At 46.2% G+C, this 18,267-nt stretch overlaps 1 protein-coding gene across 1 annotated transcript in view; it reads left to right on the forward strand.

The window, feature by feature from the left end:
- The window catches only part of LOC111868934, a 116,861-nt gene that overhangs the window by 76,202 nt on the left and 22,392 nt on the right, over positions 1 to 18,267 (forward strand). Inside the window, exon 4 of the mRNA XM_023860059.2 lies at positions 15,310 to 15,486. Within this exon, the coding sequence (XP_023715827.1) occupies positions 15,310 to 15,486 (177 nt within the window). The remainder of the gene's footprint in view (positions 1 to 15,309; positions 15,487 to 18,267) is intronic.

Raw genomic sequence — 18,267 nt, forward strand, 5'->3', positions numbered from 1 at the left:
GTGTAAGGTTACGTCATCTTCGGGACATAAGAGCGAGCGTGCGTGCGAGCGACTTCCACACTAGCAGGAGGAGGTGGGAACGGCGCTCATGAGGACGGAGTTACCCACTGCGCCTCACAGATGGCATTACTCATCAAATGTCCGGCAGTATGTGCCTAAACTGTTTTATTGTAGAATGAGGATGAATGGATATTGATTTTCCCCTTAGATTCCACATCATCTGTCTTAAGAAATCAGGGCTGGATGATGGGGTTACCTAAGAGTCTTAACCATTGCGGTAACAGCTTTATATTGGCGTTTAAAGTGCAATGTTGTAATAAATATAATTAGTTTTAATAGTTATTACACTTATTATGTAATCTTTAAAGAATAAGTAAAGACATTTTCTGTTGAATTTTCAACGGGAATTACCCTAGACAGAATATGATCATAATTCCATATACGCAGAACATTTCTTGCTTCGTGCAGGGGTCATTATACCCTGGAGTGCCACCTGTGGCCATGAGAGGCCGATTGCTACGTGACATTCTGCCAGGAGGATGTAACTTCGCGATGGTGAAGACACTTCACGCCACAAACCCTCCTTCACCGCGCTCCGCTGGCCGCGGATTTCGGTCGGTTGTCATTTGTGTCACAGACATATGCAGCGTGCTCACTCAGACATGCGCAGTGCAAGAAGTTCTGTGAAGAACGCTGCCTAACGGAGCTTGCTTCTCATCAGACTAGAAGCAACTACCTGGCGATAATTCTGTGATTATGCAATCCATGCAACTCACAGTGGAGCCGGGATAGGGACTAGACTACAGGCTGAATGACTGAGGATCCGGGGTTCTATCATCGATGTAGATACTAGAGTATAGGCTGGATGACCAAGGAATCGGGGTTTGATACTCTGCAGGGTCTCCACAGGGTCCGCACTAGCCATGGGAACCAGTCAGCCTCATATACAGTGATATCGGGTTATAGTGGCCGGGGCTTGAAGGTGGCCATGATCTCAGTGCAGTGTTGAGAATGCGTGGAGCTATACCTCCACTCTTTTATGGCATGGTGCTCAATTGAGTACAGGGACGAGTTTACCTGGTCCGCACGATCGCCATATTTTTAATTACTGACGTGTAAGGGTGGTTCTTTTTTCAAATGTAGATAAGCTATGAACTCCGTAGTAGTAAAGAATAGCAGCGGCACGCACAGAGGGAGACTACGCAGAATAACACCTGTACAGTGTGGGAACAAGAACTAGCCGCTGCAGCGCAATAGACATAGGGCGAGTAACCCTGACAATTTAAAATTTTAAATTTTTAAATTTAGAGAAAAATTTTAAAGGATTTTAAAATTAGAACTAAAGATTTTAAAAGTGCTAACGTGTGTAACAGAAATAATCTATAACCCAGACAGATATCAACGGAGTAGATGTTGATAATAACAAGGAAAGTGTTTTAAATGTTAAATTTTAAACAAAGTGCAGTGTAACAGCTACATGAGTGTATACACCTGATGATGGCCGTTTGAGGCCGAAACATGTAGTGTAAAGGACAGCAAGATCAAGGACATATAATATATTGTTTGCACTTGGGACGGAGTTCGTATCATTTATCATATAGAGTGCAACAGGATGCTTAAATATAATATTGTAGATAAGCTAAAGATGAGCCGTTTTATGGGGGCATGAGACCTGGTCTCACTTGTAAGGGAAGATGCCCCTGTGGGTGATTGGGAGCAGGTAATGTGAAGCTGAGAGGCAAGGAGATACGTGTGAAGTGTCTGGAAAACTGGTAAACCCCACCGATGAAGTGCATTGCATATAAAATGTTTAGTTTTCCTTTCCAAGAAATATCTAGTGAAATACGTGCAGGATCGCTGTCCTTTAAATGATTCTCGACTTGTTCCACATGTACGGACGGACGGACGAACGAACGAACGAACTAACTTACTTACTTACTTAATAGTTGCTCCGTATGTTTGGGAACGCGCCTAAAACTAACTTCCTCACTCTTAAACAGTCAAATTCCTGTTCGAAATGAAGCCCCCAACTGAAAGAGCGAGAATGTGATAATGTGCTATCTCACACCTGGGGGGGGGGGGTACTGGTGAAATGATGATTATAATGGGAAAAGTAAAGAAATTCGGAGGCACCGCTTCGTTTACCAAGAATCCCTTGTGAAGTCCCCGGGGAATGAATCCGAGGCTCTGCAATGAGAGCCTAAACGCCTGAGCAGTGCCACGGTTTTCTTGTCGTAATAAAGACGCGAAAAAAGAACTCCCGCTTTCTACATCCCACGGGGTTCAAAGACCCGACAAATCGTGTCACACAGTCACTGCCGTCAGTTAAATGCTTCCATGTCAAGCAGAGTCGCCTACACGAGCGGTTCTCAACCCGTGTGCTTAGAGAGTAGTAATCATGTTTTGGTATTGGTATTTCTGTTCACGGAGATCTTACAGTAATGCGAAACGAATTTGATTAATTAAGCCTTTGAAGAGCGAATTCATTCAAAATAACATATAAGACTTCAGTCCGTACCTCACAGGAAACGCGTTACGTCTCCGCTACAAAGCCCACCCGGTTAATGCTGTTTGGGGAAATAATCGCTATTTATTTTGAGAACCATACGGAACACACAAATACAGTTTGTGTGAGCAGAATGCAGAGTTTTAGTATGTTAAAGTCAGTGGTACATATAGTAACCACTGGTCTGTGAAGGGTTAAAAATGTGTACTTTTTTATGAATTTTATTCCAAGTGTATTTTCGACGCAAAACGATTGATACCCCAAGTGAAGCGCGAGCCCCCTGAGGCCCGCTGGTCCTGACGGGTGTCTTCTTATCGGGGAGCCATTTCTAATGCTCTTGCTGTCTCAGCGTCAGTCTGGCAGTTTGCCTCCACTCGGAAAGTTCCCATTCTCATTGCTGGCATAACGCTGCACAGACGGCATTGCTTTGTCTTGCGTAACCCGGTACGTGCCGGGCCTATGTGTGACGCACTTTCTGACTCTGAATGTGGAGGCTGTACCAGACTGCACGTCGTCACATCCCAGAAGACGTGGCACTGGTACAGTCCTGAGCCAGATGAATCCAGCCCATACCATTCAGTCGTATTTTTTTAAGATGCCTTTTAGCATTATTTTGGAATGAACTCCTTTTCCTTTCTTATTTTCCTCCAAAACTTCGTATGTCTTTCTCCTCTCTTCCATGCGTGCTACATGCTCAAACCCATGTTGTCCTCCTTGATCTGTCCATCCTAACAATGTCTGGCCCGAAGTAGAAATTGTGAATTCCTTCATTTTGCAGATGTAAATTGTTGTAATTCATGCAGTGCTTTTGTAAGTTACGAGGCTGTCTACAGTGATAGGTGGATGTCTTGTTTCGGAGAGACATACTGCCTCCATATTCAAGGTAGAAGCAGAGTCGGGACAGCATGTTCCACTGAAACGTCTGAGCAGTACACACTGCGCTGTGACTGGATTAGGGTACGGAACTGCAAGGCAATTCACTTTAAGGAGTGCCACAATTAATAACAATAAATCTGTGCCATAATTTACCGATGACGCCACTGACTCTGTACCTTCGTGCCATTTCCTTCAGTCTGTGAACCCCTCCTGCCACGCAGGCTGCGTCTCCAGGCGCAGGGAAACCAATTCCAGTAACGCAGCTATCCGCACTTCTACCGAGGTGTATACTCGCCAGATTTCAATTTCGTCGGTAAATTATTCCGTGACTTATATTATTAATTTAAAGCCCCCTTTGAGTGAATCATTCTGTGTGTAGGCATGGCCCCAGGCATCTGATCTACGAGTTTGCGCACTGTGACAGAAGCGCGCCACTTTTCCTAGGTGCTCGGTCATTCATTTCAGGTGGGTAACGTCCTGACAGCATCGCCTGCGCGTCCGCGCCTTCTGCTGGACTGGCGACGTAAATGTGACAGGCGAAACCCTGTAATCGTGTGGTATTGATTAGAGGGAGTTAAGTTAGCTTTCATCCTCCAGTTCAGTGGTTCTCAGGGACGCAGAAACCTAACTCGTCTCTCACAGTTTGGGTTGGAGGCTACGACAGTCCCTGTTAATGAAGAAGACCGCGGTTGGAAAGTCACAACATTTTGAGAAACTGGGGGTTAGGGAAACCGCGGCCGGTGATAAGACTATCTTGTGAGGAGGTGGATCTGCCAACAGCAGTCTCTCTGTCGTCTCCTGTAATCATGTAACGTGTTTAGAGACGCTTCATCGAACATTCATTTTGTTCGGCACAGGACGTTGAGATTGTTGCTGTGAGTAAATTCGTACTTCTGTTAGTTTTAAAACACGAGCGCACGCGCAACGTGTAAGAGTCACACGGCTATGACCATGAAGAGACTGCCCTTTGGGGGGGGGGAGGTTTTCGAGGTCCTAGACTTCCGCGTTCTTGCCAGTGAACTGAAGAAAATTGGATCAGAGTTCATTGTGATGGCAGGAGCAGTACGTGTTTCGAACAGAGTTAAGACAAGTCTTACCGGGTGCTCAGGTTACGTAACACACCCACGCGATGTAAAGTGTAAATATGAACATGAATTAACATTTATTGTGTAGCTTTGTTTGGGACAAGAGGGGATCATGTCGTTACTCTGGACAATGTAACGCGTACATGCCCTGGATATAGCGGAATTAAAAAATGCGGTGGAACTTGTCTAAAGCGGAACCCGAACATGACGTAAAACATCACGTTCCGAGATCCACAAGTGGGTTTGGAGTAAGGAAGAATTGCCACAGAACTAGAAAGGGGTCAACATCTGTGTCACACAGTAAAGTCTGGTACACTTTACCGACGTTTCGTAGAAACATTCTGCCTTCATCTTCAGGTTCGAACAGTAAACCAAACAAGCAGACGAGTGTGCTGTTGTTTGCGTGGCTTTAGTCCTCGAGCGTGGAAATGGAGGCAATACGTTCCTCCGAAACGTTGGTAAAATTTTACCAAGCTGCGTGTTGACATGTCACGTGACAGGGCGAAGCTGTCCTCACGCAGTGCTGTGAGGTCTCATTGGATCCGTGCGACTTGCTTGAACAGTGTTATGTAACGTGTTATATACGCAGGCTCGCGGGGGCCCCTGTCCAGGTGCTCCCACTTCAAAACTGGCCCCGTCCGTCTACATCCTATACACCACCATGGCCTCCATGCCCTCAACTAATCACACTGTCAGTCTGTATCACCTAAATCCTGAGTTCCTCATAGCCACGTACAGCCTGTATCACCTACATCGCAAGTTCCCCATAGCCACATACAGTCTGAATCGCCTATATCGCGAGTTCCCCATAGCCACGTGCAGTCTGTATCACCTACATCGCGAGTTCCCCATAGCCACGTGCAGTCTGTATCACCTACATCGCGAGTTCCCCATAGCCACGTACAGTCTGTATCACCTACATCGCGAGTTCCCCATAGCCACGTACAGTCTGTATCACCTACATCATGAGTTCCCCATAGCCACGTACAGTCTGCATCACCTACATCATGAGTTCCCCATAACCATGTACAATCTGTATCACCTACATCCTGAGTTCATCATAGCCACGTACAGTCTGCATCACCTACATCATGAGTTCCCCATAACCATGTACAGTGGGACCTCGAACTTCGAACAAAATCCGTTCCAAGAGACTTTTGGACTTTCGAGTTAAATTTCCCCATTTGAAATAATGTTAATTGAACTAATCCGTTTCAGACCCCCCACATTTACCCAGTGCAAAACATTTTAAATGCCAGTTTCAGAAGATCACGTTGGTGAATAATGATAAAACAGGTATATTTAATTTTAATAATAATAATAATAATAATAATATTGTGAAATCTGAATTTCTCACAAATGGGAATAATAAGATTCAGATATTCTTGGTTCTGACACCCTGAGCTTAGGTAGAGAACTACAAATATTTTGGGAGGACTCTGCACGGCCNCTCTGTGCTTAATCACAAAGTCGTGAAGACGTATGAGGGAGTGGAAGTATAACTAGTGGTTACATGCAGGCGAGTGGTCAGCTTCAGCCCCCTCCTCTTTACCCCTATCCCCTGTATAGGAGGTGGGAAAATTCTTTCCCCTGCCGGAAATCGAACGTTCAGCCCGTAGCTCGTTGGAATATCGACTGAGCTCTTCCTGATTTCTGATGATGCTGTTACTACTACTACTACTACTACTACTACTACTACTACTACAAGTGTAGCTACGTAGGCGTACAAGCCACCTTCGACACCAGAATGAACCGAACCCCCGTCATTCAATCGGTCCTATCGAACCTGCTGATCCACTACGACATCGGGACGTCCAGAGTTTAGATCTCGGCACTGAGGCTGGGCCTCCGGGTTTATTATTTCTTTTGTCGGTTACGTAAATTCCCCTATCAAATATGGGGATAATGCTTAAAATAGGCCACGGCTCTTCACCCAGTTCACTATTCACCAAACTTCGTACAGTTCGACGTTACGTAGTTTTGAGATCTGGCGTCGTTTTTGGATAAACAGTAACGTTTGTCATTGTTGTGGAGATGGGATGTGTTCCCTATGAGGTAGGAACTGAATTCTATGTATTGTTTACATCAAGTTCAGGGTTCAGGCACCGCCCGTCGTCTCGAGTTCCACTGAGCCAAACTCGTCCGTGTGTGGTTCGCAAAGCTGGGAGTCAGCTCATGCGTTTGTGGTGAAATTAATCCGAGTCAAGCTCGCCGAGCCGTACTCGCGAGCCAGATTCATACGTGTATGGGCCCCTTAACGCTGTGTTCTTGTTCGACCCAGTACTGACAGTTGCAGACAACTCCAGTGCCCTGAACTGGTCCCCCATGAGCGGAAACAGGCCTGTGCCATGTTACGTAATGGCCTGGCTCCAAGCCCTAATGGCATCATCTTCACTTAATGGGGTTCGTGTAGGAGTAAAATCATTTATGTTCGTGAGGTCACTTCATTTCTCTGTTCGCTCGCTTCCCATCATGACACGCAGTTTCTAACCTTTATAGTTATATTAAAACTGACCACTAGTTCGAGTCTTTCTTCAAGCACATAAACTGAACCGCCGTGGCCCGTATAGCGATTACGTGAGTAGTGGCATACTGGTTATGTAGGTCGGAGCTGCCTACACGGTGATCCATAAACAGAGAGACATCATGCCGACATCTGTTTCGCTTTCAAAAACAGTTGTTACGAAGAGGACACCTAAAAGGCAGACAGTGTGCTGTGAAGTTGATATGTCCGTATTAACTGTTTAGGTAGCTACAAGTACCACGTGCTTTTTTAGCGTTTGAAAGCTCCATTTCACCGGAGAGTGTATTTGTGTGGTACAGTAAACAACGATGCAGTTGGTCTGTGCAGTCCATTACCGAAGGTGTGCCGAAATGTGACCACAAACTGCGGAGCGTGAATATGACAGTTCGTGGTTTCGAACTCCGATATTCCGTTTCAGAAATATAAATACCGTTATATCAACTTTTATAATTTCATGCATAATTGCAATGATGACATTGTCTTTGCGAATTTATTCGAACCAGGATGCTGCAATACTTTTAAAGTCATATTTGCTAAACAGCAGTTTATAGCTCACTGGTAACTATACGTACCAGCTGGTTTTACATACCGCCTACTGCCTACAGAGTGTATTTGTGTGTTCCGTGTGGTTCTCACAATAAACGGCGACTGTTTCCCTAAACAGCATTAACCGGTTGGGCTTTGTAGCGGAGACGTAATGTGTTTCCTGTGAGGTACGGGCTGAATCTCTATATTATTTGTGTGTTCCATGTGGTTCTCACGAGAAACAGCATTAACCGGTTGGGCTCTCTAGCGGAGACGTAATGTGTTTCCTGTGAGGTACGGGCTGAATCTCTATATTATTTGTGTGTTCCATGTGGTTCTCACGAGAAACAGCATTAACCGGTTGGGCTTTGTAGCGGAGTCGTAACGTGTTTCCTGTGAGGTACGGACTGAATCTCTATAGTATTTATGTGTTCCGTACGGTTCTCACAATAAACAGCGACTCTTTTCCTAAACAGCATTAACCGGTTGGGCTCTGTAGCGGAGTTGTAATGTGTTTCCTGTGAGGTACGGACCTAGTTCTTAAATGATTTGGATGATCAGGCTTCAGAGGGTAGCTAGTTCTTCGCCGGTTATAAATTGGAGCGTAACGATGGAAAGAAAAGAGAAAGCTCATTTTGAGGGTTACTAGTTCAGGACATTGGTGTAAAATCGTTTGGAGCAACAGGCGTGGCGGTCAGTCTGTTGGCTGAAACAGGAACAGATAGGCGATGCACAGATTTGTGTAGTGGCTGTGCTTCGAAACACACAGTAGAACATTATAATACATGTTAGAATCTATTAATATTCCGCGAGGCATTCTTGAGACTTAGTTCCCCACTGGCGAGCGATTGGTTGCACAGATCAGGCGCAAATATCTGCTGTGTTGCATAGCCGAACATGCCGACCGTGAGAAGACAATTTAGCGGTTCTGTGCACTGAACAGGATCGTGCGTTGTCCGTTCTGTACGTGTTAATGATTCGCAAACAGAGTGTTAACAGTGTGGACTTTGGGAGTGTGCAAGTGTAGCAAAGCGAGGCATTATGGAGCTTCAAGTTGACGGCGTTGCTGCGGCTGCTTCAAACCAAACGTAGGTAATTCCCTGACATCGCTGACATTAAGAAGAAAATGTCAGGATAAACACTGACCTAAGTATATGCTGTAGTGGTTATCAATCCTGTCTCCTATTTTGGAAGTCCCGGGTTCGAGACTCAGATACAGAAATGGGTGATTTTCGTCGTAGTTTTGCTTAGCCCCTACAGTAAAATGGAAAGTAATCATCTGTGACCATTTCTTCATAATTCATAATCATGGTTCCATTTCTCATTGACGCTTCATGCAGAGTGCTTTCTGGGATGTTTACGTCTGTTTCGGAGGAACCTGCTGCCTCCATCTTCACCATCAGGATGGAGACAGCTGGTTTCTGTACAGTGTCGGTAATTGTCGACAACACTACACGGCGCCACAGGCCATGTTAATGATAAGCGCTGTGAGGACCTCATCTCACGAGGTTGTTAGTGTAGCGATAGTGCACAGAGCACAGGTTGCCAGCCGTTACAAGTGTCATTCTTATGATTCCTTTTACGATGCTGTCAATGTCTGGACAAGGGATGAATTGGAAAAGATTTGAAAGGAAGTGGTTGTGGCCCAATCGAGGTACTGAAATGGAATTTTCCCGGAAGGAGGGTGGGAGTAAAATCTCGAAAAACCGGAAACAAGATGGCCGGTGTAAGATTTGTGGGTTTCACGGTGGTGACTATGAAGAATGCCGTCGTCTGGGACGTGGCGCCATGTAGGTCTTGTGTTAAGCGGCGTCTCGGAGCAACGTATCGCCTCTATCTTCAGGGTATAAGAAATCCGCGAGTGATTAACCAGCGTGAGTCAGTCTACAGACACCTGCTCACTGGTTCATCGCTCGCTGATTTCTTATACCCTGAAGATAGAGGCGATACGTTCCTCCGAGACGTCGGTTCACACAAGATCTACAGGCGACGGCATTCTTCAAGATGGCCGGTGCTCGAACCGAGCTCCTCTCGAATCCAGGGCTGGAGCGTTACCGCTACATCCACACGCTTCAAGTTCATAGCGTGCGGATTGCCAGGGATCTTGAGTTCCAAGTGTCCCTCGAGGGCTGTATGACACGTAGGCGCATGTAGTGAGTGTTGTTCAAGTTAATTAAGCACCAAGCTATGAAATCATGGGGAGAAGTGGAGGTATAGCTCCATGATGCAAGTGAGTGGTCAGGTTCACGCACCACCCCTTTACGCCCGTGACCAAAGAGACCCCGGCACCCGTTGTGGGCCCAAGAACCGGTCTGTCAAGAGTCAGGGTTGCTTTACGAATGGCGGTTGATCTTGGCTACAAGCCCCTTGAGACTCACGACCAGTCATTTTATTTTCCAACTGAACACTTGCGGTTATAGTCCATATATATATATCCTCTCTGACGAGAGGATGGGTCTGTCGTTTACAATTGCTACTGGCCCTCGCCAGCTCAGTTATTCTCAGGTCAGAGTCCCACGGGACTCATGATCATATTTTACTGTCTCAGATTCGAAACTCCCCCAAACTGGAAGGGCACGTCCCCGTATTTATATCCCCCAGGAACAAGGTGGCCCGGTTATACCCCCAGGCACTGGGTTCCCTTTTCTTCGCCTTCTGCGACTGGCAGGGCTACGGTGGAGGTATTCGAACCCACCTCCACGCCCGGCAAATTGTGCAGGAGACGGTAATTTCGTCTCCCCGACCGGCCGTACAGCCGTGGCCTGTTATTTCACTAGTTGAAATGTTCCCTTCCTAAGATCATACTGTGCCGTCTTCATTGGCTACTTTTAGGGCTTCGTGTTTATTGTGACTGTGATTCGGGAGGTTAGCGCCCCCAAAAGAGGTTAACTGCCGCTTATGATGGGTTTTACTGTTAACGTGTTACTTAATTTAAACCAGGATTCCGCCGGCACTTGAAATAGAATACGCGCTGCCACCTGCCGAGGCGAATGTTGTTTAGCTTCAACGTGCGTCAGAGAATGCCAAAATCTTCTCGCTCTCAGCGGGACCCAGCCCCAACTGTAGCTGTTTGGGGCCGTGTAAATCGGTTTCATCCCGTGTGTCACCTTTTTGGAAAGAAACCATTCCATGTTAAAGGAAATCTGCCTAACTCTGACGTCACTTAACTTTTTGCTTATGTGTGCGCAGTCGCCGCACAGCGAAGCGCGCGCTGAGGTTGCTTCGTCCGTCTGGACGCGTGAAACAACTCGAGACGCACCGAACGAATTTTCATGAAATTTAATACTGGAGAGTTTAACGAAAAATTTTCTACTTGTACCAGTTTGGGCCAAAATAGGCCAACAGTAACGGCCGCTTTACGAGAAGAGCTACTCACATTCCTACGAGAATCTCGAGTTCTCGTGTAGAAATGAGGCCACATTTCATGTCGCGTGTGCATTATATTTCCTAACTTGTTGATTCTGGGGCAGCCTGTTGCATGGTTTACACACGTCGCTTAGATCCGGACGCGATTTTCTCTGCTATTAGGCGTATGCATTGTGTCGAAAGTTCCTAGCTTGTGTTCTGGGTTATGACGCCGTGTACTCTTGTAGGAGCTCACTAACGTTTTAGAGGGTTAGTTACTGTCCCCTTTCGCCGCGCCATAGCTCAAACGGTTAGTCGCTGGCTTCCCATCGCGGCGGTCCGGGTTCGATCCCGGGTCTGGTCAAGTGGAATCTGTGGTGAACAAAGTGGCGCTGGGGCAGATTTTCTCCGAGTACTTCGGTTTCCCCCGTCAATCTTCGTTCCACCAATTGCTCCACAATCACCCTCACCTATCATCTGGGGCTGGTACAATAGGCCAGAAGTGGCCGCAGTACAAGGGACTTAGTCCCACCCCAGTAGCAATAAAAGAAAATACTGTCCCCTTTTGTAATACGCGCACATGGCAGTCATTTCATTGCATGCCATTTTAAATAACGAATACGCCATCTAAATTTCAAATTTGAATTCATACTGCGTACAGTACAAGTAGAAATACTGGGGATGTGGTTACTTTGATTATCAGGACCTCAGGACCGTGCTCATTACAGGACACAATAAAGTGGTAGGGAAGGTTTATATCACACCCAATAAAATTCTACCACAACCCTTTCACAGCGCTTTTACACCCATGGCTACCGTACATACTGGCAAGCAGTACGGAGTAAACTTCATAATAACGTGACGCATTGCTACGCAACAGTTGTCTAAACGCGTTCCCGGGCGTTACGCTGTCAACGAGAATAGACGTCCATTGCTGGACAACGGGGTTGATTACCACGGTATTTCAGGCGTATCCGGCACAACGGAGGCATGAAACAGTAGTGGAGCCCTTGGAGTTGGTGCTTCTATCGCGGCCGCTTAGCAGTTGTAATACCCCACCGTGACCCTTCGAGTCGTAGGAGGCGACGAAAAGGGAAGTCTCAAATCTGAGACAGTAAAATATGGCCACGAGTCCCAAGGGAGTCGGACCCGAGAAAGACTGCGCTGGCAAGGGCCAGCAGCATATACAAAAGACAAACCTGTCCTCTCGTCAGAGAGGGCGCCCCACAAAAACAAGACCGTAACTGTCAAACAGTAATAAAATCTGGTCCGTGAGCAACAGATGGGGCTCGACACCAAGACTTACTGACCGATTGACTGCCAGTCGCAATGTGACTTTGACTTTAGATCCAGAATTCGAGGGACTGAGACCAGTGCGATATTCAGACAACGGAGAGAGGTTCGTCGGCCAGACGTCGTTAGAAGGTGGTTCAGTGTGTGAGCTCTTATCAAGTGTAATTGTAAAGAAGTGCCAATAAATCCAATCATCAGATCTGGAAGCCACAATTATTAGTCACGCTAGCCCCTTATACGTGTGTTCTGTATCGGATCCGCAGTAGCGACTGCGATAGCCACACAGCGTGGGCATAGGAGTGGCTTTGCTGGATAGTTATGAAGATAAACGGCTGCGACTTCCTGAAGAAACAAATGTTTGTAGCTCGCAGCCTCAACTCGAGTTTGTGCTTGCACGTAGTTTCGATAACCCCCCCCCCTTCCCCGCATCTCATTGGCAACAATTCAAAACTAAAAATAATCTGGGATATACGCGCCAGTGCTTCTTACTATTTTGCACATATTTTATGTTCTCGAGGCATCAGAAGCAGCGCCCTTCCCCGCTAACCCTTTGTGCTCACGTTTCTAGGAAATTTTCGTTTTGACTGAGACCACAGTTTCACTTATCGTTTTAGTCGGGGCGTGTATAGACTAAAATCCCTCATCACGAGAAGAGGTTAGCTTGTAACGCTTTGAATCAGACTGGTAATTGTGTGGCACCTGCTGTAACATTCTGCAACCTGCCCACACAGTTCGTCAGGTTCAGACATTCAAAAGCGGTTATTTTCCCAGAGCTTTAAGTGAATGGTCTTTGGCATGGAGACGCAATTTGTTTCCTGTGAGGTACGAACCTGAACTTTTATATGTTTTTCGAATCAGTTTTGTAGGCTTCAGTTAGTCTTTGGCTGGATAATGAGGAAACACATAACTGTTCAGCACCTCACGCGAGAGCATTCAGCGAATAATTACTTAATCGTGACTTAAACTGAGTAATTATCGCACTGCGCTGATGGCGTGTTTCAGTGTGCGTGATAGTACCCCATTGAATGGTTTTGCTAAAGCCGTGACCCAGTTTTCCAATGGAACGCGGACTAGGATTTGTTTAATACGAGAGATGTTCAGTAAAGGCGTGGTGCTATTGATATTGTATCGCTTCGCTTCTGTGTGCAGACACGCTTAACGGCCCACAGTACAACAATCGATAAACGAGGACTGCCCGCTCGGCAAGACTTCTAGCTTATCTGAACCGATTTGAAACAATTAACTGTATTATCTGTTCAGTCAGAATTTCTCCACTTACTGCAAGAGTAAAGCTATCCCTGTAACAGGCCGTGGAGGCCCATAGGGTTGTGAGATGTTGAGGCTCCCACATTTTCTAGACAGTCGGCTCATAGATAGCGGCAAGGCTAGCCCTAGGCGCCGGCCGCCTCGACCCCAGGGCCATAGTGGGGCTGGAGGGATGTTTTACCATAACAGCCCGTATTCAAATTTCAGCATACGTAAAGTACACGTAGTTTCTCTGTAGAGTTGGCCGGGACTTCTAAGGGAGGAAACGTGGCTAAAGTTTTAATTCTGTCCAACCGGTCACGGTAGACGAGCGGTCTAAGACATGAACTGTCTTCGCTCGCTCGGATGCCGGGACCGTGGGTTCGAATCCCACACAGGGCATGGTTGTTTTGTGTGTGTATGCGTTTATTCTGTGTTTAGGTAGAAGCCTTGCGATGAGCTCATCCCCCATCCAAGGAGTCCTACCATCTGTAGCACGATCATGAAACTCAAGAATCTGAGGCCAGGACCCAAAGGGGCTGTAGACCCCGTGAAAAAGAAAACTACATACAGTGAATGGACTTATGCTGCTTAATTTGTGTAGTGAGAGTTGTCCCTTAGGAGGTCGAGGAAGTATGTTAAGTTGTTTTATATCGACGTATTAAATAGCGGCATGAGCGTGACGTCATGCGAACAGCCTGAGTGACCACTAAATTGCTGCTGGTCCTCGCCAGCAAACTCGTGGTCATATTGTACCGCCTCACGACTCTGGGAGTCATGCAACCCTCATATGTAAATGTAACTGTTCTTCCTTAAAGCGGACCCAATAGAGAACGCACGTAGAGATTACGAAACATAGTCCATACTCTTTCCTGTATATACGGTGGCGATGTCCAAGTGTTGCCGTAGAAGTTTTGTGTGCATTTTGAGTCCTCATTCACAGTATTTCCTTTTAATTACGTCACTAAGCGTTAATGTCTCAATTGGAGTGTTATTCCTTTGAAGGTCTTATCTGCTGTGACTCCTGTCGCTTCAGGTGTATTCAAACCGCTACGTTTCGGGAGGCGTAGTTGCTTCATCACGTGATAGGTCCAGGGTGTGAGAGTCATTCTTTCCTTATCCTGTCAACTGAAGAAAGAAACAGAATCAGCTTCCGAAACGTTGTTTGAAAGACCTGGGACGATGGAGAACGTCCAGAACATCAATCACAAAAATTGTTGTACACTAAACATCGATAGAAACCGTCAGACTTGGCCGGAAATAATGTTTACAGCATCGTCCGGTTATTTCAGAACATCCTGGAGGATGGGCCGTGATTTATCGAAGTCGGCCGCACAGAAGTGCCTGCTGCTTATGTCGATTTGGAGTCTGTCCATCACGTCTGGTGGCCACATGATGCTGACGTCAGTATTGACCTGAACAAATATATTACAGCATCTGCGTCGTACCTTTAATCGTACATCCATACTAGGCGCTTGGTATCCACCCTCCCACCCCAACGCCGTAGCTTCCCTTCAGAATCCCTGACCAACTTTTGTATGAATTTCTGAACATGTCCTTTCGATCCCGTCCTCTATGCTTTGGCCACCCTAGTAACTTGCCCATTTGTTCAAGAACGCAAATCATGAAGCTCCCCTTTATGTAGTGTTCTCCATTTTTCTATCACTTCCTCTTTCACCTCAACGTCCTGTTCTCATTCTGTCCCATCTTATGATCTTGTGTATGACACCGCATAGTCTAGTAGGCTTGCCAACTACGGTGAAGTGAGCAGTGTACCAGACTAGACGGTATTATACTGCATGAAAACCACGAACCTTACGCGCCCGTTCTGTGCCCCTTAGGCCCGAAGCAAGGTCTCGAACCCATGCACAGCAAGTGACGAAGCTTTCTCTCTCTTGTTTTGAGTGCAGATCCGAGCCGAGCAAGAAGGTGCGAGTGACCTTCTTTGAGTCCGAGAAGCCTTTGATCGTGACCTCACCAGAGCCATCTGACCTCACCGACGATTTGGATGCTTCTGGCATCATTGCCGCCATGACGACCTCTGGACCTCTATCTGACCATGCGCCGCCTTACGCCCGCCAGACCAGGTGAGTCCGTTACACTACATGCAGCATATTCGAGCTGAGAGTAATTATGTGGAGGGACATAGACGGTCATGGGTCTCCACGTATGCGTGAGTTCTGCTCCGGCACGGCGCTAACTATATATGCCACCTGCTCTCACGGAAATTCAGCATTTCGCCTGCAAATTGTATTTATACGTGTCACGCGACTCACACAGAAACAGCGACCATTTCCCGAATTGGTCTCTGTGATGTTTCTGTTTCGAGAAAATTCACTTTTAAATTATTATTTTGTTGGAAGTTCAAGCTTCGAAGGGTTGAGTGCTTCTCCTGGTTAGTTGCCAGCGGAACTTCCAACACCTGGAAATCTGCCTGTAGTTGCCAAGTTGCAAGACAGACGCAATGCACAACACTAAATTTGTGATTTTGCGAAACAGTCGCTGTTTACTGTGAGAAACATACAAGAGACGTAAATAACAGTCTTTGCAGAATGCAGAGTTAACCTGGTGATAAGGCAAGTGGCACTGGTTCTCACAGAATTCATATTCTAACCTGTAATTCTAACCATCTTGAAATTATTTTCACGACAGACTCGTTTAAAAAACTCAACGGAAAATCTCGTTAATTTGTTTTATAAGCTTTGGTACTGTGAACTTCGTGCTATCTGCCATATCCCTTTTCATCCCTGCTGTTATCGACTGATGCGTCGAAGCCAGCACTTGACTCCATCTTCCACGAGTAATACACACAAATAATAGTAAGCCATCTTCATGGAGCCTACTACAGCTCACATATCCACATCAAAATACAAGTTACAGCTACCCGCAGAATAGACACGATACACTGGAACAAAAATATTCAGCTTGCTCGTGACCTATATAACTTACCTATATAACCTATATAACTTATATACAACGTGTTAACGCTCGACAGTTCGTTGCTATGGTAACCCGAAATTGCGTAATGACAGTACTGAAGTCCACGCATACAGAAGAGCACCATGAAAGCAGTGTGCCCTCAGCAGTAAGGGAGTATGAGGGAGAAATTACGCTGGTATGTGAACTTTACAGACACTCGACAAGGCGATTAACAGAAATGCCAACGGATTTGGCATTTTCCGCCGTATGAGGCGTCCTGCCCCCGTGATGGTTGGTGTTCAGCATGCAGCGAAAAATTGATCACGTGGGCACAGCTAGCTGCGAAATGCTGAATTGTGCGCCAGAAACTGGCGTTGTGATACGAGCTCCGTTATGATTTGCCACGTTTCACAAGTACATCGCGTTACATGAGATTTGAGGATGACTTTCTTCTGGGATGTGATGTCGTGTAGTCTGGTAGATCCTTATTTACGTTTCGGAAGAACTTTCGACCTCGACCAGCCTAGTCGCTAGGCCGATTGTTACTTGAACCCAGTGCATAAGATGAACGCACTAAGTCTGCAGCCACCTGCCCACGTTTGTTCCTCGCTCGCGGATTTTATACCCTGAAGATGGAGGCGATACGTTCCTCCAAAATGTCGGTTTACATAATATGTACACGGCGCCACATCCCAGAAGACTTCATTCTTCATAGTCACCGGCGTGAAAACAAATTTTATATAGTTGTTCGCTAACTAATTGTGGAGTACTGGCAGAATCAGAGTTACTATATGCGAAATTATATCTGCAAGAACCCGGAAGGTTGCGGGTTCGTTTCTCGATGAAGTCATTGCATTTTTCAATTTACCTAATCCTTGCAGCCGCAGTTTGGCCCTGGGGTCGACTCAGCGTCTAACAGAAATGAGTACCAGGAATCTTCCTGGGGGTAAAGGGCAGCCGGCGCGTAAGGCTGACAACCTCACTGCCATCTGTGAGCCGATTTTCTAGAAAATGTGAGAGCCTCGACGGCCTGTTACGTGGATAACTTTTACCTATTCGCAGCAATAGATTTTTTCGAGAATAAATGAACACCAAGGCGAATGAGGTGAGGGAAATGCCGTAGAAGGATTTCAGACTCGAACAGCTTTCCAGGAAATGGATTTTAAATGCTGGTTACTGTCGAAACTTGAATGCGATTTCCGTTACTGATTTCAGTGATTAAGTGCACTGTTCGATAGGCAGTTGACTTCCCAGATGCAGCGTCTGAAAGGGAAAATAGACGTTTTCTGGAATAAATGATTGTCAGTGTGGGTGAAGTTTGCAATTCACGGAAAATATGTTAACCCAGTTTGGAACATTTCCAAACACCAGTAGGTGTAGACTTAACTGAAGGAAAATTGGCGTGAATTCATTCTGCCAGGGACAATTGCATTTACTGCTTATTTATTGCTGTTAACTTATGACCCTAAGTATTATCATGGCTTGAACTGTGACCTATCGCCTCTGTAGGCCACAGATGACACCACTTCTTGCCGTAACTTCACACAGAATATTCGCTTCATGTCACCTAGTTCCGGCCTTAAACGTTTTCTCATCAGTTCTGCAGGACCAAGAAGAAACGCTGCTTTGCGTCTCCATTACAAAAACCAGCCGGTAAATGCTGTTTAGGGAAATTGTCGCTGTTTATTATGATAATCGTAAAGGCGCGTCCACATTACTCGTGCTCATGCTTGCCAGGCTTGTGCTCGTCGGGAGACTCGTCTGGATTTTACTCGTGCTCGTAAATCTTCATCCACACTACTTCAGTTGCTCGCCACGCTTCGGCGCGTGAGGATCCGTATATTTACTCGTAGTGTACATAGGCTGTAGTCGTATTTTAATTTACTGGCTTGTCTCGTGACTTGTCATGTCGTCCACATTACTCGAGAGCATAGCGAGTCACACGAGCA

This window comes from Cryptotermes secundus, unplaced genomic scaffold (genome assembly GCF_002891405.2).
Source record: "Cryptotermes secundus unplaced genomic scaffold, Csec_1.0 scaffold976, whole genome shotgun sequence".
NCBI lineage: Eukaryota > Metazoa > Arthropoda > Insecta > Blattodea > Kalotermitidae > Cryptotermes > Cryptotermes secundus.